Source organism: Dendropsophus ebraccatus, chromosome 1 (genome assembly GCF_027789765.1).
Source record: "Dendropsophus ebraccatus isolate aDenEbr1 chromosome 1, aDenEbr1.pat, whole genome shotgun sequence".
In the NCBI taxonomy this organism is placed as follows: Eukaryota; Metazoa; Chordata; class Amphibia; order Anura; family Hylidae; genus Dendropsophus; species Dendropsophus ebraccatus.
Window position 1 is genome coordinate 220021567 of NC_091454.1, and position 22440 is coordinate 220044006.

Genomic DNA, 22440 nt, shown 5'->3' on the forward strand with positions numbered 1-22440 from the left:
TAATATTACATCCACTGATTTACAGGCACTTAATAACTTGATCCATGATCACAATTTAATCATCAAGCCCGCTGACAAAGGGGGTGCAATTGTGGTCATGGATCGTAGCAAGTATATACAGGAGGCACAACGACAACTTGACGACAGGGAGGTATATTCCATTATTTCTGCTGATCCCAAGTTCTCAATTCAGAGGAAAATCGACCACATCCTACAAGAAGCTACAACACTGAACATCATAGACGAACAGACATCAGAATTTTTGGTCGTAAAGTATCCGGTAATGCCTACTTTATATTTCCTACCAAAAAATTCACAAGAACATAACAAACCCACCGGGCAGACCCATTGTGTCCGGTCGAGGTTCGATTCTCAGCAACATCTCTATATTTCTTGACAGGGTACTTAGACCCCTAGCAGAAAATGCTAAATCATACCTAAGGGACACTACTGACTTCCTAGTGAAATTGCAGCAGACTGATATCCCTCCGAATGCCATCTTTGTTACTTACGATATAGTCAGTCTGTATACCTCCATTGACCATCAAAGGGGCATGAGTTCCATACAGTCCCTATTACCCACACTGGGATGTTCTCCTAAAGAAAGTGACTTCATCCTTAGGCTTTTGGATCTGGTACTTACTAACAATTATTTTTCATTCAATGAAACACTGTACATGCAACAGAGGGGCGTGGCGATGGGTGCCAATGTGGCACCCACCTACGCCAATGCTGTTATGGCACACATGGAGGAGGAGCTCGTCTATGTGTCCCACCACTTCAGGCATGTCCTGAGGTGGTGGAGATACATAGACGATATTTTCATCATCTGGACAGGGGACATAAAACAGCTGGAACAATTTACTAACTACTTAAATCATGTAGACGAAACAATAAAATTTACCATGACGTTTGACCTGCAACAGATAAATTATCTTGACGTATTAATCACTAAAGACCCTAGTGGTATACATACTGACATTCATGTCAAAAAAACTGACTGCAATACCATCCTCCACCATGATAGTTGCCACCCCAGAAGAACTATTTCATCTTTACCATACAGTCAGATGCTGAGAGCCCGACGCATAATTGATAAGGATGATAGATTGAGTGTGGCACTAGAACAAATGGGGAATAATTTCTGTGATAGGGGATACCCTGCTGGGATAATTAACATATGCAAACGTAAAACACTTGAGACAGAGAGAAAAGATCTACTCGTAATCAAACAGAAACAACAAATAGATAGAATTCCTTTTATAACCACATACACTGATTTCTCTCCGCAGATCAATAAAATCGTATTGAAACATTGGAATATCATCTCCCGCAATCACAGTAACATACCTGAACTATCACGACCGCCACTTATGTCATACAGACGTAGTAAAAATCTCAAAGACAGACTAGTCACTACGAACTTGAATAAACACAACAAAGACAGACAAACATATCTTACCTCTAAAAGAACTGGGTCGTTTCCATGTCTAGGATGTGTGAACTGTAAATACATGACCAAGGGTACCACCTTTGTACATCCTGTGAACAAAAAAGAATACCCTATCAAACAATTTCTTACATGTGCTTCTGACTGGGTAGTCTATGTTCTTATATGCCCATGCAATAAATTATATGTTGGTGAAACAACGTATGACCTCAAAACGAGATTGACACAGCACAGATACTCCATTAGAAAAAAGAAGCTCGACTTACCAGTATCCAAACATTTTTCAGAACATGGACACACTGAGAGGGATCTCAGATTTATGATACTGGACCGGGTAGAACCTCTTAAACGAGGGGGTGATAGGCAAACAATCCTGTTGAAGAAAGAATTATATTGGATTCACGAACTTAATACCTTACAGCCAGTGGGCTTAAATGTAGAATATAAAGTTACTACGTCGATGTTCAGGTAGAGAACTGTCTCTGTTACAACCTTTTTTCTATGCTGCATCTAAGAATAGGTTTTATTAGTGAACTCTATTAAAGGTTAGATCTGTCTATCTATGAACTGTATAATCGATATTCATATTTTCTCTTTGCATTTTTGCAGATCGCATGTACTACATAGGAGAAACCACTACGGGAGGAGAGAGATTTACGCCACTCTTTATGCTATTAACAGAATCTTCAAATAGATCGGCATGACTAAATACCCACTAATTGGAAGGAGGATTGGTACCGGTTCACACAAGACGCGCGGTTCCTGTGCGCCTGTGGAATTCCGGTGTCCTACCCGCTGACCACTCATCCAGTCCTGGAAGGGGATCGACGGAGCCTCCGACCAGTGGGCAGTCTAGCTAAGTAGACTAACATCCCGGTCCCTCATAGTACGTTCTATGTTGGACTATATTATTGCTCTGTGTTCACTGGCCTGCGTATATTGTTATTAATGGATCAACGGATACTATCTTTTTACATAGTAAATATTGAATGAATTACTTATTTTTTCCAGCGTGGCGTCTCTCTTAACAATCCCGGATATGTGGTATACTCCAATTGTATTTTTGTATACATCACAATAGTTTCTATGTATACATTATGTTTTTCAAGTGTTTTGTTCGCACTATACATATTGCGCACTTGTATCTCATTATACATGTAACACTCACCTGTATGTGATGTATCACTACTTCGGACCAATTGGCCCCTTACTTTGATTGACATATGTATGCACCTATCACGTTTTTGCTTTTTTACCATGTGTGTATATTTAAATGATCACCTGAGTTCATTTCCTTGCACTTGAAAATGGCGGATACTCCACCGAAACGTCGTGCTATGCTGTGCTGCACCTTATGAATGTTTTGCTCCTTTGAATAAATTTCCACGTTTTTGAAGCTATTTGGTGTGCCGCTGATCATCACTACTTTATGGATCAAAGGTTCGTGGTCTGAACTAAGTCAGCCGGCACCCGCCTCATTGGGACTTGTAGTGCAACTCACTTCCACTGCTTATCTATCTATCTATCTATCTATCTATCTATCTATCTATCTATCTATCTATCTAATGTCCACAATAGAGCGCACTCCCAGTTTCAGTGCTGGAGTGCCTAGCAACGGAGATTGGATTAAATCTCCAACTAAATAAATCCAAGAATTTTGCGGCACATCCGTATAGTGAAAAAAGTTGTGGTATTTATTGGTACATCAAAAAGCAAGTGCAACGTTTCAGTCTCATCTCGAGAACTTTCTCAAGCAAATACAAACAGTAACTCCTATCCTTTTATAGTGTGTGGCAAATCATGATTAACAGGTGATTACAAGTGATAAGGAGTGATACAAATCTGGTGCAAAAATAGTGATAAATAAGGTTCTGTATACGGAACAAATTATTCTGATATGTGGTTACATATAATACACTCAGTGTGTTATACATTCATATGTGTAAAAGTTTGGTGTTTAAAAACAGACGGCGGAGATGGCTTCCACTTGTCACTGCTCCATCAGTAAAAGCAAAAAAAAAACAGGCATAAATAGCATATACACAGTAAGTGCCCAGTCTTGCATATCTGTATCCTGGACTGTCCTGGAAAAGTCACTGTGAGATAATCCTCAGGGAAAGTCCGTTGTCAGAACGTCAGAATGTAAAAAACCGCATTGGTCCGTAGACGTCTGAATAGTGTTCAGTCAGGTCAGAGGGGTAAATCTCGGAACTCCTTCCTTTGAGTAGCAGGTTATCCGGCTTGAGAGCCATGCGCCCCCGAACTTCAAAGGCACATAGCACTCATTACAACGCGTATCTCAACTAAGACCACAGTGTGGCTCAGGAGATACCCGATGAGGTCGCCCAAACCTATATGCTAAAAATTGATCACCCCTCCACCCACGTAATATAGAACTGCAAAACGGCTGAATCCTTTGCTCAATGTGAACACGTTCCTACTGACTTCAGCAGTGATTTGCGGTAAGCCTCCTCCGCCGTGTTCCATAATATCGGTAATAAAAGAAAAAGAGAAAGGATATAAGTAAAAAGGTATAACAGAGCTTCTAAGGCAGGTATCATGAGGTAGCTGGACACACTCCCACTATACAGCAAGCCATCATTTGTACATTTTTGTTGTTATTTTAAATTCAACATTAAGGCCATTGGGCTGAGGTGTATTTAGTTTATGAATCCAGAGTAATTCCCTCTTTTTCAGCATAGTGATTCTGTCCCCTCCCCTCTTAGGAGAAGGAATATGATCAATAATCATGAATTGTAAATCTTTCTCGCAGTGTCCCTTCTCTGTAAAATAGTACTGTCCATAAGACCAGAATATCGAGGCACTCACCACAGCTTCTTGACGAATAAGCTTGCTTTATTCACATAAATACAGATACATGGATGCAGACAGGTGAACGGGCGACAGCCTGTTTCACGTGCTTAACTCGCACGCTTCCTCTCGGCCCTCTCGTTTTTTTTACATTCTGACGTTCTGACAACGGACTTTCCCTGAGGATTATGTCACAGTGACTTTTCCAGGACAGTCCAGGATACAGATATGCAAGACTGGGCACTTACTGTGTATATGCTATTTATGCCTGGTTTTTTTGCTTTTACTGATGGAGCAGTGACAAGTGGAAGCCAACTCCGCCGTCTGTTTTTAAACACCAAACTTTTACACATATGAATGTATAACACACTGAGTGTATTATATGTAATCACATCTCAGAATAATTTGTTCAGTATACAGAACCTTATTTATCACTATTTTCTGCACCAGATTTGTATCACTCCTTATCACTTCTAATCACCTGTTAATCATGATTTGCCACACACTATAAAAGGATAGGAGTTACTGTTTGTATTTGCTTGAGAAAGGTCTCGAGATGAGACTGAAACGTTGCACTTGCTTTTTGATGTACCAATAAATACCACAACTTTTTTTCACTATACAGATGTGCCGCAAAATTCTTGGATTTATCTATCTATCTCTACCTTAAATCAACTGCTGCTATAAAGTTGTACAGATTTCTAAATGACTTCTGTATGTCCTGCAGGAAGTAGTGCATTATATCCAATCTGACACAGTGCTCTCTGCTGCCACCTCTGTCCATGTCAGGAACTGTCCAGAGCAGCAGCAAATCCCTACAGAAAACTTCTCTTGCTCTATATATTTTGTCTATCTTGTTTGCAAAATTTGCTATGTTTACAAAATTCTATTGAAAAAATTACAATAAAATATATTGAAACAGAAAACTTCTCTTGCTCTGGACAGTTCCTGACATGGACAGAGAATACAACACTTCCTGCAGGACATACAGCTGATAAGTACCGATAAAATACTGGAGATTTTATTAAATAGACGTAATTTACAAATCTATAAAACGTTTTAGGCGCAGATGGGGCAGATCGACATAAAAATATCTGCAAATGGTATTTTTGCTAATATTTTTTTCCCATCTGCCCCATCTGCGCCACCTTTGCACCACTTTTCTTCCAACCAATGCGCTTTTTTACGGCCTGGTCGGAATAAGTAAATGCTGTGCTCCCGTGCTGGCTGTCAGTATGGCATTACCCATCAGGTGTCCAGTGGTCTGGCATCCTATCCGTCTCCATGGCCATCCCCGGAGGTATTAGAGCAATATACTAAATTATTACATTTTGCCTATCCGCTTCAGAAAAAACAACATAGGGCTATGTTTACACAACATCTCATTTTGGCTTTTTCGTGGCTTTTTTTTTTTAGACGGCCATAATTTCGGCAGCAAAACTAGAGATGACAGAATCGCTCACCTGAACCAAATAAAGTGCTTCATTTAAGTTGGCAGCCTTTCAGTGCTGCTCCCCTACCTGCTGCTCCACCCGGGGTGCTGGAGAAAAGCTGGATCCAATCCTGGGAGACTGGGAGAAGTTTCCCATGATTGGATCCAGCTTTTCCCAGTCCTGGGAGGAGTGACAGAGAAAACAGTTTCTATAGTGCCAAAGTGGTAATAGTTTAAAAAAACTCAAATTTGGTATCGCTGTAATTGCATTGACCCAGAGAATATATTAATCATGTTATTATTAACACCGGTTGAAAAGCTTAAATAAATTGTCCAGGGAAAATAAACTTGGCATAGTTGAGATCAAGGAGGTCTGACCTCCATACCCCACTGATTTCCAAATCGGGCCACCAGCTTCTTTGTTTTTAATAGAGCTGCGGGTATGGCAAATGACCTATGACTCCATTCTTTTGGAGCCACTAAAAAGAGCTGAGTAAGTCGGAAAGTGCTTACTCAGCTCTTTCCAGCTGCTCCATAGAAATGAATAGAATTGCAGGTCACATACGGTAAGTCTGACACCTACAAGGGTTGGGCTGACCATCTGGCATTTATGGGGTAAAAAAGACATATTTTTTCTATTTCAGTTCAAAAGATAAAAATTAGAAAGAGAGAAGGATAAAGAAGGATTCAAAAGTGTATTAAAAAAATCTAATAATTTTTTATATCACTTTCAATGTATATTTTATATGAAACACCAAAATCAGAGGAAAAAATCAGAAAGCCAATTGTCAATTACTCAGATTTTTCTGTTTCGCCATAAATTTCTCTCTTGAGTTCATGTCGGGTCTGAATACAATAATAAAACATTTCAGAAGGAACATGCAAATAACTAGACCCCAGGTTGATGATTGGATAGCAAAGATCTCCATGGCCACCATATATTTTCCTCGGGAACTGAGGGATGCGGGAATGTAGGACACCCAGACACTCAGGAAGGCCAGCATGCTGAAAGTGATGAACTTGGCCTCATTGAAGCTGTCTGGAAGTCTCCTGGCCAAGAAAGCCACAATGAAGCTGATGGAGGCCAGAAGACCAAGGTAGCCAAGCATAGACCAAAAAGCTAAGGGTGACCCTTCATTACACTGAATAATCAGTACTCCCGAATTACTTTCTGATTTATATTCTAGGAATGGAGGAGAGAGTGTCAGCCACATAATACAGAGAAAGACCTGAATGAGGATACATGAGATGACTATGAGATATGATACATGTGGTCTAAACCAATGTCTTAGTTGACTATCAGGTTTTGTGGCCTTAAAAGCTATGACTACCATAATGGTTTTGGCCAAGATGCAGGAGACACAAAGTGCAAATACAATACCAAAAGTCACTTGTCTTAAAAGACATATCACATACTGGGGATAACCAATAAATACTAAAGAGCAGAGAAAACAGAGGGATAATGACACCAGGAGAAGACAACTTAAGGAGTAGTTGTTGGCCCGAACAATGGGTGTTGTTCTGTAGTAAATGAAAAGTCCAAAGATCCCAATAGGAACCATTGATGAGGAGATGCCAATAGCCATTAAGGTGATACCCAGTGGATCTTTATGTGACAGGAATTCTTGGGTTTTTGGAACACAATGATCTTGGGTTGGATTTGGCCACATATCCCATGGGCATTTTGTACATTCCAGTGAATCTTTGAAAAAGTATTGAAACAGGGTGTTAGTGCGATGAACTTAAAGGTGTACATTCTTTTTATTTAAAAAGTACTTAATGGTTCTTAGAGAGTAAATTTTTTATGGGTGACATTCTTTGTGGTCTACCTGTGTGGTTGGCTATCTCTCCAGAAGAGCATGGGATGCATTGGAAACAGCACAATGGTTCACCTTTTTTGGCTGCTTTCCGGAAACCTGGTAGACAGCTTGGATTGCAAACTGACAAAGGTACCTGGTAAAAAATTTAAATGGAGAATATTTTTAAATAATTTAAAGAAAGAAAATTACATGAAGCCTAAAATCAAAATTTCCTGTGACCATTATTGAGACTATTAAATTCTGGATCTTCACACTTTACACCTCTGTGACATGGCATCAATGATGACCCCTAAATGCATCATGAAAAAAAGTTTTTGCATAATAAACATCGATTATCACAACGACCTATTTTGTTACTCTTGGCTTTTGATGGATAACACAATAAAATAGATATATAGTTGTAGTTTACTTCATGCTGGAGTTTGATGATTTGATAACTAGAAATGGTAAAGTCTCTAAAGAATGTCCATATCATCTCACCCTATGGTGTCCAGGTCCCCACTGTATGTGACTGGTATTAATAGTGAAGAAATTCCCACTGGTTACACCGGTATCATAGCTGCCCACTTTGACTTGTTGGAGTTTTCCTTCAGGGCTCAGCTGCCAGTTCACTATATCGTACACAGCAGGTGGATCTCCGTTCTCATCAAAAAAGAGTTGTCTACCATCGGACGTGTTTAGACGTAACTTTTTCATGTAGCGCAACAACTGTGTAAAAATGATACAACACTGGGCATCAGACTGTGTGTTATGCCAACAGCTGCTGCTGATGAATACAAATGAACAAGATGAACAAACAAATATGGGTAGTAAACTAGATAAGGGTCAGATCCAAACAGGCTGCAAAGCACAAAAACAGAAAAGTTGAATATCAATAGCAGAGAGTCAGAATAACAAGATTAGAAAGACAGGAGGAAAGGCTAACAAGCTTAAACTGGCACTAATAGCAAGGGCTGCAGTTTGGCTTTGTGACCTGTTCATGGGATGCCAGGAATCCACCCCAAGTGTGATTGGACTGGACTCTGACGCCGCAGCCACACACAGAAGGAACAGGAGAAGACAATGTGACAAGGAAAGATGTCAATCCCAAAAGCAAAACTAAAATTAACTGTTGGACAGATAGAAGAAACTCAGCAAAAAAGGAGATGGGTGTAGTGGAGATTCAATTACCTAAGCAGAGGAAATAGAGCTATGTTCAAACGAGTGCACAACAAGAAACCAAAACAGGCACAAGATCATAGCCAAATGCCTCCTCTGCCGTGCCTTAATATGCTGCAGAAGTCTAAATGGTAGGGATATTATACCATACCAGTTTTCCTCCTGTCAGGTCTAGACACATTGGGGGAGATTTATCAAACAGGTGATAAATCGCCCCCATTTTCTTTCCTTTAGCAGATTTGAAAGGTATAAAGTTTTTTTTTTTGTTTCACAGGGCTTTAGTTTTATGATGTCCTAAGTACCTGTACGTCATAGATATTATAAACAGCCCTTATACTGTCTGCTGGTTTCATACATTCCAGTGTAGCGGGAGCTGTTTTCTGCTGGTTCTGTACATTCTTCTACAGCGCTTCAGCATGGGTGCTGACTGTGAGTGCCCCAGGAGCCACCCTCCACTGCACTAATGAAAGTGTAGCACAGCATTGTTTTCCTTACATCCCCCCACCCCCCCCAAAAAAAAAAATGTTGACAAAGTTCTTTCATTGAGCTCTCACTAACCTGCCAAGATTTAAAGTTCTCAATATCAGCACATGTTCTGTTTGAGAACGGTCCATCTCCCTTCTTGCATTCAGCCAAATCATTGAGAGCTTTTGCTACCGCATGAACAGATAGATAAACGTTGTATGTTACTCTGAGACTAGAGACATCATTGTAACTGTTCCGAATGCCTTCAAGACTTTCTTGGCCGGTACATTCTTTTATTGATGAGTTTGATGGGACTTCAGGGAACATCTTATCTTGAAATTTGCAACCAAAAACCTGTTCCCACAATATTTTTATCCATTGGTTTCCCACAACCATGGATGGATTGATCCTGTTGAGGAAATCTCCAAATCCCGGCATGCTTCCACTATGGAGGGCAAAACCGATTGTCCCAAGAAGTAGTCTTGAATATTTACTAACTGACAAAAAAGATGAAGTAGACCAACCTTCAGTGGCAATCAATACTTTTCCTGTTACATTCTGTCTCAACATCTCATCTAGTACAAAGCTTAAGTGTATAACAGCAGAAACTATGACCACCGCTGTGGCTGTAGAGTCTTTCACCACCTGAGCAATATGTTGGGCGTTTCGATCTTGCCGGCTGGAGATTGTAGTCTCTATAAAAGCCACACAGGCTCCAGCTTGTAGCACATCTCTCCTGACTATTTGGGCAGCTTGCTGCCCATAATCATCATCATTGGCCAACAGACCTATCCAGGTCCATCCAAAGTGCAACACAAGCTGTGCTAGACCCCGAGACTGGAAGGCATCACTGGGGACTGTTCTAAAGAATGATCGGAACTGGATACGGTCACTGAGGAGTGAACTTGTGGCAAAGTGACTAATCTGTTGGAAAATTCAAGAATATCAATCAAAGAGAATTATAATTCAAAAAATTTTCCTTTAAAGAAGATAGACAGAAATATAAAGTTTACAATTGTAAGAAAAAATTATTTTAAATTATATGTATTTTTGCATAAAGTCTGGAAAAGAAAGGATATGCAAAATAGCTCTCACACCTCCTGAGCAAAGACATGTCCCTAGAGTATGGACATTGAGAGAAAGGAGCACTGCACCTCACACCCATGGCTGACACTAATGCCTCTCGGCTACATTTAAAAACCAACACCAGGATGTTGGTATATAATTTGGTTAAACCATATTGCCCCATGTACTACATGCAGGTCCCCTGGTTCACATGAGTCCCTACACTAACTCAACACTGTGTCAGTCAGCAACCACTAACCCCGCAAAGTGAGTGCAAGCAGGGAAGGGAGGCCATAGAATGGCCCTGCAATCCCACTGTCACAGGACCAATCCCCAAGGGCCCCTCCAAAACTCAGCAGGCACTGGTGTGCAAGACCAAGAGGTGTGAGAGCTATTTTGCATATCCTTTCACCCCAGAATTCTTAGAAGAGCAGCAATGGTCAGTAATTATCCACACGTCTCTATGACAAACTCTCCTAAAGGATAGTTATTACCCCTATAACCCACTAGCCAGCCAACACCCTGCTCTGCGCTGATGAGGGGGCAAAAACCCTGAAACAGCTGTCTGCAGATGGGAAATCTTTCTTTTTGGAGATTGTTTGGCTTGGCATTAAATCCCCAATATTTCTAAGACTCCTTGATTGAGTGAGACTTTACTTGAAGGGACATCTCTTCGCTGAAGAGGTGTGAGAGCTATTTTGCATATTCGTTCTTCCCAGAATTCTTAGTGGAGCAGCAATGGTCTGTATTTCTACATATGTCTTTATGATGAGCTCTCCTCAAGGAGAGTAATACCCCATTGACCTGCATAAAGTTGTAAAACTAATTTTAGCTGAGATTAAGGCAGTGACATTAAGTTCAAAATTCCGTCATATTATTGCATGTCAGAATTATAGGCAAACGCAATGGGGGATAATTTCACTCCCTCTCTGCGCTGCGCTGGATTTACTAAGGCTATTAGTAAGTCCGGCCAGCCTAAAGTGGGTGAAAAACTCGATTCCTTCTCCAGAGCAGGTGTTGACATGATTTATACCTGTTAGCGGGCTACCCCACCCTGCCAGCACTTTAGGTGAACAGAGCTTAAAAATACTTAAAAATATTCTCAAATTTCTGTGAAAATTTACAAATACTTTTAGGTATTTGCCAAGCACAACCAAGATAAATCTCCCCCAATGTAGCTTACCTAATAACACAGATAGTTCTAGCCATTGTCCAATAGCCATTGTCCAGTATACCAAGTAACTGGGTGGCTGTTGTTCACTAGACCAAATAACTGGAGGTGCATTATAGGAAGTCACTGGGTGCTGGGTGTGCATTATAGGAAGTCACTGGGTGCTGGGTGTGCATTATAGGAAGTCACTGGGTGCTGGGTGTGCATTATAGGAAGTCACTGGGTGCTGGGTGTGCATTATAGGAAGACACTGGGTGCTGGGTGTGCATTATAGGAAGTCACTGGGTGCTGGATGTACATTATACCATGTCACTAGGTGCTGGGTGTACATTATAGGAAGTCACTGGGTGCTGGGTGTGCATTATAGGAAGTCACTGGGTGCTGGGTGTGCATTATAGGAAGTCACTGGGTGCTGGGTGTGCATTATAGGAAGTCACTGGGTGCTGGGTGTGCATTGTAGGAAGTCACTGGGTGCTGGGTGTACATTATAGGAAGTCACTGGGTGCTGGGTGTGCATTATACCAATTCACTGGGTGCTGGGTGTCCATTATAGGAAGTCACTGGGTGCTGGGTCTGCATTGTAGGAAGTCACTGGGTGCTGGGTGTGTATTATAGAAAGTCACTGGGTGCTGGGTGTCCATTATAGGAAGTCACTAGGTGCTGGGTATGCATTATAGAAAGTCACTGGGTGCTGGGTGTGCATTATAGGAAGTCACTGGGTGCTGGGTGTGCATTATACCAATTCACTGGGTGCTGGGTGTCCATTATAGGAAGTCACTGGGTGCTGGGTCTGCATTATAGGAAGACACTGGGTGCTGGGTGTGCATTATAGGAAGTCACTGGGTGCTGGGTGTGCATTATAGGAAGTCACTGGGTGCTGGGTGTGCATTATAGAAAGTTACTGGGTGCTGGGTGTGCATTATACAAGTCACTGGGTGCTGGGTGTGCATCATAGAAAGTCACTGGGTGCTGGGTGTGCATCATAGAAAGTCACTGGGTGCTGGGTGTACATTATAGGAAGTTACTGGGTGCTGGGTGTGCATTATAGGAAGTCACTGGGTGCTGGGTGTGCATTATAGGAAGTCACTGGGTGCTGGGTGTACATTATAGGAAGTTGCTGGGTGTACATTATAGGAAGTTACTGGGTGCTGGGTGTGCATTATAGGAAGTCACTGGGTGCTGGGTGTGCATTATAGAAAGTTGCTGGGTGTGCATTACAGGAAGTCACTGGGTGCTGGGTGTGCATTATAGAAAGTTGCTGGGTGCTGGGTGTGCATTATAGGAAGTCACAGTGAATACAGTGTCCTTTTTAATTCCTCTTTTTACCAACCAATGTCCAATGCTGTCCTGGGAGAACATTGACATTACGCAGCTGATCCACCAACGTTTACTACTTTTCATGGCGGAAATGGAATGATTGAAAGGTTGATTGACATTTTTTAAAAAAATTGACATTTAACAATTTTCCAACACTGTCTCAGCAACAGTTGTTGAAAAAAAAAAGCTACTGTGTCATAGTCCCACTACTGTAGCTACTATTTATTGCTTAATTTAGTATAATTAGAAAGTGGCGTGGAAGACCAGCAAGGGACGGATCAGCTCCTAATGGTGCCCCATTGCTTCTTACAGAGTTACCGGAACATGGAGCAAGCAACTAACTTCACCAGAACAGCTCTGAGGATGAAAGTACGAAACATAGCTTCCTCCTCGGCGTCTCCTGTGCAATAGGGACATATCTGCAGGTTAGATACGTCTAGTTCCCCTTTAATGAAATACATGACCATTATGATTGTTTGTGTCTAGTTAGTTTAGTTACATGTTTGTCTAAAATTGTAGCTTAGATGATAATCAGATCACAAGTTCTTCAATGCAGAAATCCAAGAAGCTTCTAAGGTTAACTTCTTTTATCTTGCAGTCATTAAAAGAACATTAGGGTCATTGGTGCCCCAGCACTTACCTGTGGATACCTGTATAGCCCCAGTATATGAGCCAGTGAAATTGTGAATGTAGATGCAGAATGTCCAACCACTGCAGCCAACCGGGAGTCCTGGTTACATCGATAGTTGGGTAGAGGTTGTGCATGTCCATTCATCATCTGTAGAGTTCCTGACACGGCTCTCTGAAGGACTAAACAGGAGTCATAGAGCTGGAATCCCAAGGTGATATTTGACAAAAAATTGGGGTTTTTGTTAATTTCCTCCACCGCAAAATGCAGGGCTTGGGCGCGCTGGTAGGGATCTAACATGAAGCTGAGGACAACACAGACAAGTTATAGTTTCCCGAATATGTTGTATTTTTGTCACTTGCAAACCACCCGTTGACTTTGTAAATCTGGGATTTCCTTACTTATCTCTGCAAAGAGGTTCCTGGACGTCCGTGCAGATTGTCAATGACAGCCTCGCTCTCCAAAGTGAAACCAGAACAATTTCTTATTATCCCTGTCTCCATAGTTGCTGTTTATGTAGTTTACCAGTACAGCTAATGTATTAACTCTAGAACCTCGGTACAAAGGTATAGTCCTACCCACTTACATGTGAAATTAATTAGGGTGCGGGGAAGGAAATCTCCTTTGGTGCCCATATACTTTCAATAGCTGTGGACTACACCTAATCCCTCCATAGATGTGAACATTGAGCTCAGCCAAGTGTACTTGTGTTCTGAATAGGGGAGTAAGCAGCTTATATCCTCAAACAGTGTTAGAAGCTTCTCTCCTCTGTAGGGAGAATTAGGAGGCTTCAAGACTCAGACAGCCCCAGTTGGGCCATGTTTGCCTAATGTATACTGTATATTCGTCATTTTGTCCTAAAGCAGAATAACAATAGAGGCTCTAAACTTTTTTTTTTGGGGGGGTGGGGGGGGTGGGGGGGGTGTCAGGTTACCGCTTTCATTGAAGTGAATGGGCGTTGCTGTATAGTAAACCAGCAACACCACTACAAACAGTGTATAGAGATGAGACTTATTGCACTGCAGGTTAGATGATCTATGAGGGTTCTGGGAGTGGGCAATCCTTCAATCAAGTATTAATAGGTTTTAGCTGGAAAGCCCCTTTAAAGCAAGTACTGAGTTGTTGAGTCAGTACCAAGTTGATGAAGGACCCAGGGTCTTGAAAGAGAAGTTTTGTGTCATTTTTTTTTAATACAGTTGTTTTTTGTTTTTTTTGTCAATGTGTCTTTAGGCCCCTCAAACACAAGCAAAATACAACAATCACTGAGGTCAGAGAGATCAGCCAAAAAATTTATTAGAACACTCATTCAATAGTCCCCATTGATACATTGTCCCCTTAACAATTTGAAAATGCAAAAAAAGGGTCCATAAAGTCTCAAAACACAAGAATAGCCAGATATCCCTCCTGGGAAGGAAGCCTGTTACTAAAAGGGTTCCTCCAAGTAGGGAGACCACCAAACCACCCTGATACATAGCCCCTTAAGTACCACTCAGTTGCAAGTATTAGGACACAAATATGGAAATACCATTGTGGCCCCCTTTGCATCAAAGTCTAACTCAGTTGCGAGTATTGCGACATGACAAGGGTTTATCAAAACCAGGCATCCTTCCACAGACAGCTGTTTTGGGGTATTGCTCCTCATGAGTGTGGAGTAGGATCCTGGCTAACACCTTAAACAAAAGATACCAATAGTAGAGATGAGCGAACCGGTTCGGCCGGTATGGGATCCTGTTCGGATTTTTGGAACCCGGTGGGATTCGGATTTTTGGAAGTCCGCTCTAATTTTTTAAAAAATTTTTTGGCAGCTGCCATTTTAGAAAGCAGGAAGTTTTCTGGGCGGGAAAAGCGGTTTCCCATGATGCCCTGAACACATCCAATCAGCAGGGATGTTGCACTAGCCCACCCCCTGTCACATGACCGCACAACGCAGTCTGCAGAGAGAGAGAGAGAGAGGAAGGAGACTGTTAGCAGTGCACAGAGCTTGCCAGTGACAAAACGCTGCTGCTGTGATTAATTAATAGTTCGGGCGATTATGCACGCGGCGATAGCAAACATGTTTATTTATTTATTTACTTTTATTTATAAACAGGGAAAAGGGGGGTGATTCTGACTTTTATTAGGGGAGGGGGCTTTTTATTGACAACAACATTTTTTTTTTTTTTTTTACACATATACTAGAAGCCCCCCTAGGGGACTTCTAGTATATACACTTTGATCTCTCATTGAGATCTTTGCTGTATAGTTATACAGCAAAGATCAATGAGATAGGCACTCGTTTGCTTTTGGCTGCTGCAGCCGAAAACAAATGAGTGCCGAGCCTGGGACAGCGCCATCTTGGAGCGGTCCCCGGCCGGTCGGCTTCAGTAACGGAGATCGCTCCTCCGGGACAACGTCCCGGAGGAGCGATCTCCCCCACTAGACACCAGGGAACGTCTGAATCCGGTAATCGGAGGCAGCTGTCATCTTTGACAGCTGCCTCCGATTATCTAATTAGAGGGCACGGCGATCGGATCGTGCCCGCTAATAGCCGCGATCCCGGGCTACATGAGGCATTCGGGATCGCAGCGGTTCAGAGCGGGGTCGCCGCGTGGCCACACTCTGAACGCCCGCACCCGCACGAGGACGTACAGTTATGTCCTTGTGCGGCAAAGGGTTAAACTGTGAAATCCAAAGAAATCCGAAATTCGGTCGGACCAAACTTTTGAAAAGTTCGCTCATCTCTAACCACTACATCTGCAACCTCTATATCTATGATCCAGAATTATCAACACAACCTTGATAATACATACGGTCTGTACAAACCCTTTTATAGTGGATGACTTTTATTCAAGCTCTCAGCAAACATACCGTAGATAAAAAGTAGATAAGAAAAATAGCCTTACGTAGTACAAATGGCAGGACGAGGCTTCTCCTTGTAATTGATGTTTGGGTATGTATTGTCCATGTGAACATTCATCACGGCCCCGATTATTATATTCCCATCCATGGACATGCCTGGTGTGACCTCTCCGCTGGTCATTCTACAACTAGACTCAATGCAGTTACAGAAGTGTAGAATGTAGAGTATGAACCGAAGCCTCATTGTCTGTAAGAATTATAGTATCCGGCATAGAACTAGTAAATATATTGCATAGTCTTCAGTATTAAACCAGAACCCTGCAATAAAATAATAAGAAGTAACATATCTTGTTGGCCTGATGGTCTTGGATTGTGAGTTGAAATCCAACAACAAGTGACATCTATATGGAGTTTGTATGAGTTTCCTCCTAAAGCATATTGAAAGATTAATAGAGTTTATGTCCTAGTTAGGGTTCTGTAAAGCTATATAAAGAAATGATATACTTAGATATGGCAGCAATTTGGAATTATTTCTATCAAATTAGGCAAAAGGAAGAACATTTTATTATAAGAAAACTAAGCACATTGCATTGTATGTGTAGAACTAAAGACTCGGTCAGTAGAGTGGCGGGGAAAACACCGATAGTGGACCCTGCTCTTGTCCCTACCCACTGTCCCTGCCTACTTACCTTAATCAGCCCTAAACAACTGTGGGCAACCACAATGATAGTCCCTAAATGATATATGGTGGCACACAGAATGTAGACAAGACGGACAAACACAATAACGCAGACTCTGGGTCACAACTAGAGGGCAGCGAGGTACAAAATTAAAAGCAAATGGATTGTCAGGTCATGTAGAAAATGGTCAGGGCCGGTGGAAAACAGGGATTGTCAAGGTACAGTATGGGAGGTATGGGGTCAGAACAAAAAAGATAGCAAAGAAATCAGATAGCAGAGGAAACACACTGAGCTTGCTAGGGAACCTAGACGTAATAGCAAGGGGCTCATACACTGGGAATGTTTTATCGGAGACCGGTGGTCTGGTCTAGAAGGTGATTGGAACAGCCCCTTGATCTCCAGCCACCGAAACCTGATAACATTGCACAATGACGGTCAAGAAGGCCTGCCAGTCACATAAGCACCAAAGTAAAACCCAATTCACTCTAAAATGACAAGTCAGAACTCAGAAGGGTGTGTCAGAGGAACCAATAAACCGAGCAGAAAGAATAAGACAGTGTTTAGACAAGAGAAAAAAAAAGCAAAAAAAAGCACAATATCACAGCCAAAAGTACAGCTTTGGTCGTACCAAAGGGACCGAGGGCTTTGCCAAGGTCCCAACAGGTTCAGTCTTAACAAGAACCTTACAGCTCAGCTTAGAAGATACTAAAGAAAAACAATTTACCACCGTTCTTCATGTTTCATATTTCCATGTTGGGTGGGTGTACTCAGAGTCTAGGCCAACCTGTGGCATCACCATCCCCGTCGGCCACTATGGCAGGAAGTGTCCCATGTTTTCTAGCATGTTGCTGCACTCCTCCTGAGGACAACCCATCAGTCCACGTCCTCTACATCTACATCTAATTTCTACTTCTGCTACTTTCCAGCACTCTATCAGGAGAGGGACAATGCGTAGACTGTTTTTTGGGGAAAAAAAACATGGTCAAATTAGTGCTAAAGACTTTATTTAAAGGATTACAGGGGGACCAAGACGAAGGCCCTTCCCTGAGCCAAAAAATAATAACTCTTGCTACAACTAAGGCTACAATCACATATTCTGTAAGTTTGTCCATAATTATGGGCCTTGACCTTTGAGCCTTCTTTTTGCACTTTTTTTTTTACAGTTCTTTTGCAGTTTTTGACCATTTATAAAAGTGTATAATTTCCTTTTGTTGGCCATATTTTCAGCTGGCTTAGACAGAGCTCAGCAGTACAATATCCTTATTATCATACTATTAAACCAAACTGCTACATGCCACTCACCTCATATATGTCTCCCAGTTTTCTCTGGTATTCCTATATACTCACTATATATAGGAATCTCTCGCCCATCCTGGGAATTATATCCATAATTACACATGTCAGTGATTTCCTGTATATAGACGCTCAGTCCCAGTGCGGATATCATCATCATCCTCAGAATATAGGAGAAATACATAATGATATATAATGATATAATAAGACAATCAGCTGTGTCACCCGAGGGACGGCCTCATAAGTGTAATGTAGTTGATTTTTATGATGGTCAAAGAAATCAAAAAGCACAAAAGAATCTATATGATAAAAGAGTGGACGTCTGTCTACAGTATAGGAGTTCAAACTCTTCATTGATGTGACCACAGATTTGGCATGCAGGTGCATTGGGTGCCCAATTTTTTTTTCCATAAGTATCCTGACCTTGTGAAATGTATAGAGCACTTGTTCTCTGTTGTTCTCTGTTATCAGCCATTATCATACCTTCCCTATACAGGCATGTAAACACCTGAATAATTTAGCCCTACATTTGTAAGTGAGTACATCGGGTGTGGGGGAAGATTTTTATGAAGGTCCTGACCTTGCAGGACGTGTACAGCAATTACTCACTATTATTCTCCGCTATCGGCTATTATCATAGACTGTCCTTTATAGACATCTAAATGCCTGAACCATTTCACCAAAAATTTGGCACATAGATACATTAATCTGATCGGTGGAGAATTCCGCTATGCAGCCAGAAGTTTGGGTATCCATGGATACAAACGCGCCAAGACATGAGGGTTAAGTGCAATACAATGTCAGCTTGTTTTTATCTATGGATACCCAAACCTTCTGGCCTCAGAGAGAATTCCCCTCTGATCAGGTCAGTGGACATGCTAACAGGTACACTTTAAAGGGGACATTTATGAAGGCTGCGCCACTGGAGTATGCCAGGGAAAAGGCGCCAATTCCCTAGGGTATGCCTCCCATATTCTGATGGGCGTTCCTGATGGGCAGGCAGGTGTGCACAGCAAGTCATGGCGAGGGCACGCACAGTGTCGGACTGGGGTATCTGGGGCCCACCAGAGGAAATGATCCTAGGGGCCCACCAATGAAGAAACAGTGAGAAAAGACACGTGAACCAGTATTTGTGCATGTTGTTAAGCTGGGGGCCCACAGGAAGATCCTCTGGTCCTCTGGTGGGCCAGTAAGACAATGGGCATGCAGGCGTAAATCTCGACAGAAATCTACACCTGCTCAGGAGCAGGTGTAGATTTCTGCACCCACCATATGGCAGGCCTCTGCCTCTTAGTGAATCCAGCAGGCCACTTGGGTCAGGGCCTAATTTAAGACCAGGGCATGAGTACGCCGGTCTTCATAAATCCCCCCCCCCCCCCAAGTGTCTAGGATGGTAGATCCTGAACTTCACAGGTATATACAGCACTCGCTCCCCCTTTTTAAAAACATCTAAACACATAAAGTGATTGACCCCAAATTTGGCACATAGGTACATTGGGTGTCCGGGAACATTTTTATAAAGTTGCTGACCTTGCTGGACATACAAAGCATTTGATAACCATGGTTCTCTGGTATGAGTCATTATCACAGTCATCTATGGGCATCAAAAGGCCTAAGATTGGGAGGTTTATCAAGGTGTTGTATTATAAGCTTTTCTTTGTTGTCCATAGCAACCAATCACAGCTAAGCTTTTTTTAATTTTACCAGAGCAATATAAGAAATAAATGCTGAGCTGTGATTGGTTGCTATAGACAGAAAAGATAATCGTCCTATAAAACAGTGTAATATACATCATCAATTATCACAGTCTGTCTTTTAGGTTCTTACCTGACCTTGCTCCTCTGGCAGCCATCTACTTTTCACCTCGGCACTGGAAACGGAGCGGGGCATGGATTGCAGGCAGTCTGGTCTGGGAAGGCGGCCTAAAATTCACTGCGGGCTGGCCAATCAGTGAGCAGGAGCGCTGGGCCCATCATGTGGCCCTGCTCTCTTGCAAAGAATCATGGACTTTAACAGGCATCTCTATGTCAGAGACGCCTGCAATAGTTTTGTCAGAGATGCCTACAGCATAGGGACCATTGCCTAGGAGGGGTTGCTTACTGTTGTTCTCTGTTATCAGCAATTATAATGGCTTGTCCACTTATGCATCCAAATGCCTGAACTGTTTGGCCCCAAAGTTAGTAAACTGAGTGTTCAGAATTCTGTAACAGGATTCTATAATGGTGAGGACCTTGCAGCACATATACAGCGCTTGCTTGCCACTGTTCTCTGTCTTCTGCGTTCTTTTGTGTAATTAGGCATCAGCACAAGATTGTATCAATAAGATAAATACACTGATGTTCCCGACTTATAGTTAAGCTACAGCTGCAGTGATGATAAGTGAGACCCAAGGTCAATCTGTCAGGGACTTACCTAGCTGTGTTCCCACACCATCTGCATCACCTCCCTGCAGGGGATGGGGGTGGGGGGGACATTTCAATGCCGGTAATGCTCAACAGTGTCAAGTGAAAGCCGGACATCCAATCACCTTACAGGAGCACGATGGGCTAGCCGGGTGGCCTTGCAGTCTAATAGGGGCTCTGGAGCATTGGGCCTATCACAGGCAGCCTGTCGTTCTGGAGTGACTTCTGGTAGGACGTCCGTGATTGTTTGGTCTCACCTGCATCACCAGCATTCCCTTTATTATATCCTGTGTTTTCTGATCTGTTTCCTGTTCACCTGACTATGTTCCTGGATTCTGATTTTGTTCTGTGTATTACCCCGGTTTGTTCTTTGGTTTAAGCATTTTGTTCCGACTTGGTTCCTGACGTCGCGCTTGTCTTTTGACCCCTGGCTTGTTACTTGGATTTCTTTCATTTACATTTCTGGCTTATTTGTGCCTGAATGGTTTTGAGACTGTTGACCATTGTTTCATTGACGATCCCGCACTTAGTAACATAGGAAACGTCCCCCAGTCGGGGACTACCATGTAGGGTAGATCCTCCAATTAGGCATGGACAGCGGGCTGGGTTCTAGTCAGTTCTAGTCTCTAGTTTTAGTCATTGTACCCCTACAGACATAACACAATCGTTGCAGGTGGCTGGCATAAATCTGGACTCAACATGTTTCTCACGTTGACAATAATATGCTAACTGCTCCAGATTTGTAAAAGTTTTCTGCACTTAACAATAAAATAAAATTGCTAATGGTGTTTATTAACAGGCACTGCCTTTCCTGAGACTTCATCTCCTACCAGTCCTGTGACTACATCTCCTACCAGTCCTGTGACTCCATCTCCTACCAGTCCTGTGACTCCATCTCCTACCAGTCCTCTGACTCCATCTCCTACCAGTCCTATGACTGCATCTTCTATCAGTCCTGTGATCCCATCTCCTACCAGTCCTCTGACTCCATCTCCTACCAGTCCTATGACTGCATCTCCTACCAGTCCTCTGACTCCATCTCCTACCAGTCCTATGACTGCATCTCCTACCAGTCCTGTGACTTTATCTTCTTCTAGTCCTGAGATCTTATCTCCTACCTGTCCTGTGAGTCCATCTCCTATGAATCACCTGATGGAATTGTAGAGGCGGCCGTTCCTTAAGGAAGAGCTTTTTGACCGCTTTTGTAAAAAACTACAAATAGTTTCCAAAGTAGAGTAACATCAAACCTGTTGCTAATTTTCAAAAACGAGATATATAAATCAGACAGTATATATGTGTTGTTGTCAATTTGATATCACTAATGCTGTCTTAATGTTGTGGTATTTGAAAGATGTTATAGAGTATATGGTCTTAGGAAAGCACAAAGTTTCATAAACATTTCTGAGGACAGTTGGGGCCCTACTGATCCTGAATCGGCCTTTGAATCATATTGGAAATGGATGATAGATAGAACCAAGTGTACAGTATGTACAGTGCAGAAGTTTAAGACTATGGCCGCATGCATACAGAGTGTATGCTACGGTCCGTACCTTGGAACAACCAACATCAATTTTCATTATGATGCCATGAGCTCCAAAACTGTAAAATCTCTGTGCTAGGGTACGCTGTGTTACCATTTGCTGGTTACATTATGGCTTAGCTAATTACTTAATTCATATATTTCAAATTTGTTTGTTAATATTTTTTTTAAGCCTGCAATAAAATTGATAGAAGATTCCGATTTACAAAAGTAAGAATTTTTTAGTGTCATAGTAATACCATGTTCACAAGACTATCATCTCAAAAAATAAAAATGAGGAGCGAACAAAGATAAAGAAAAATTTAAAGAAACAATTTAAAAAATTAAAAATAATAATATTTATTATATTACTTACAATGTATATTTTATA

General features: G+C 42.0%; 1 protein-coding gene across 1 annotated transcript; it reads right to left on the minus strand.

The window, feature by feature from the left end:
* Positions 1 to 6481: 6481 nt before the first annotated feature.
* LOC138784560 (extracellular calcium-sensing receptor-like) lies at positions 6482 to 19980 on the minus strand. The gene is made up of 8 exons (XM_069960164.1): positions 19956 to 19980; positions 17464 to 17540; positions 16200 to 16402; positions 13330 to 13621; positions 9230 to 10060; positions 7994 to 8221; positions 7523 to 7646; positions 6482 to 7395 (listed from the first exon to the last, which is right to left on the minus strand). Exons 1-8 carry the CDS (start codon positions 19978 to 19980, stop codon positions 6482 to 6484), a joined length of 2694 nt encoding a protein of 897 aa, XP_069816265.1.
* Between the last annotated feature and the right edge of the window lie 2460 nt (positions 19981 to 22440).

Excerpts from the sequence above, each read along its gene's own strand:
- LOC138784560 (XM_069960164.1), bottom strand. The coding sequence starts at position 19,980 with ATGGCTGCCAGAGGAGCAAGGTCAG. Across the intron at positions 13,622-16,199 it reads CGTCCTGCCATTTGTACTAC|CTTCATGTTAGATCCCTACC; the intron begins GTAAGGCTATTT and ends TGTTGTCCTCAG. Across the intron at positions 7,647-7,993 it reads GGGGACCTGGACACCATAGG|GTACCTTTGTCAGTTTGCAA; the intron begins GTGAGATGATAT and ends ATTTTTTACCAG.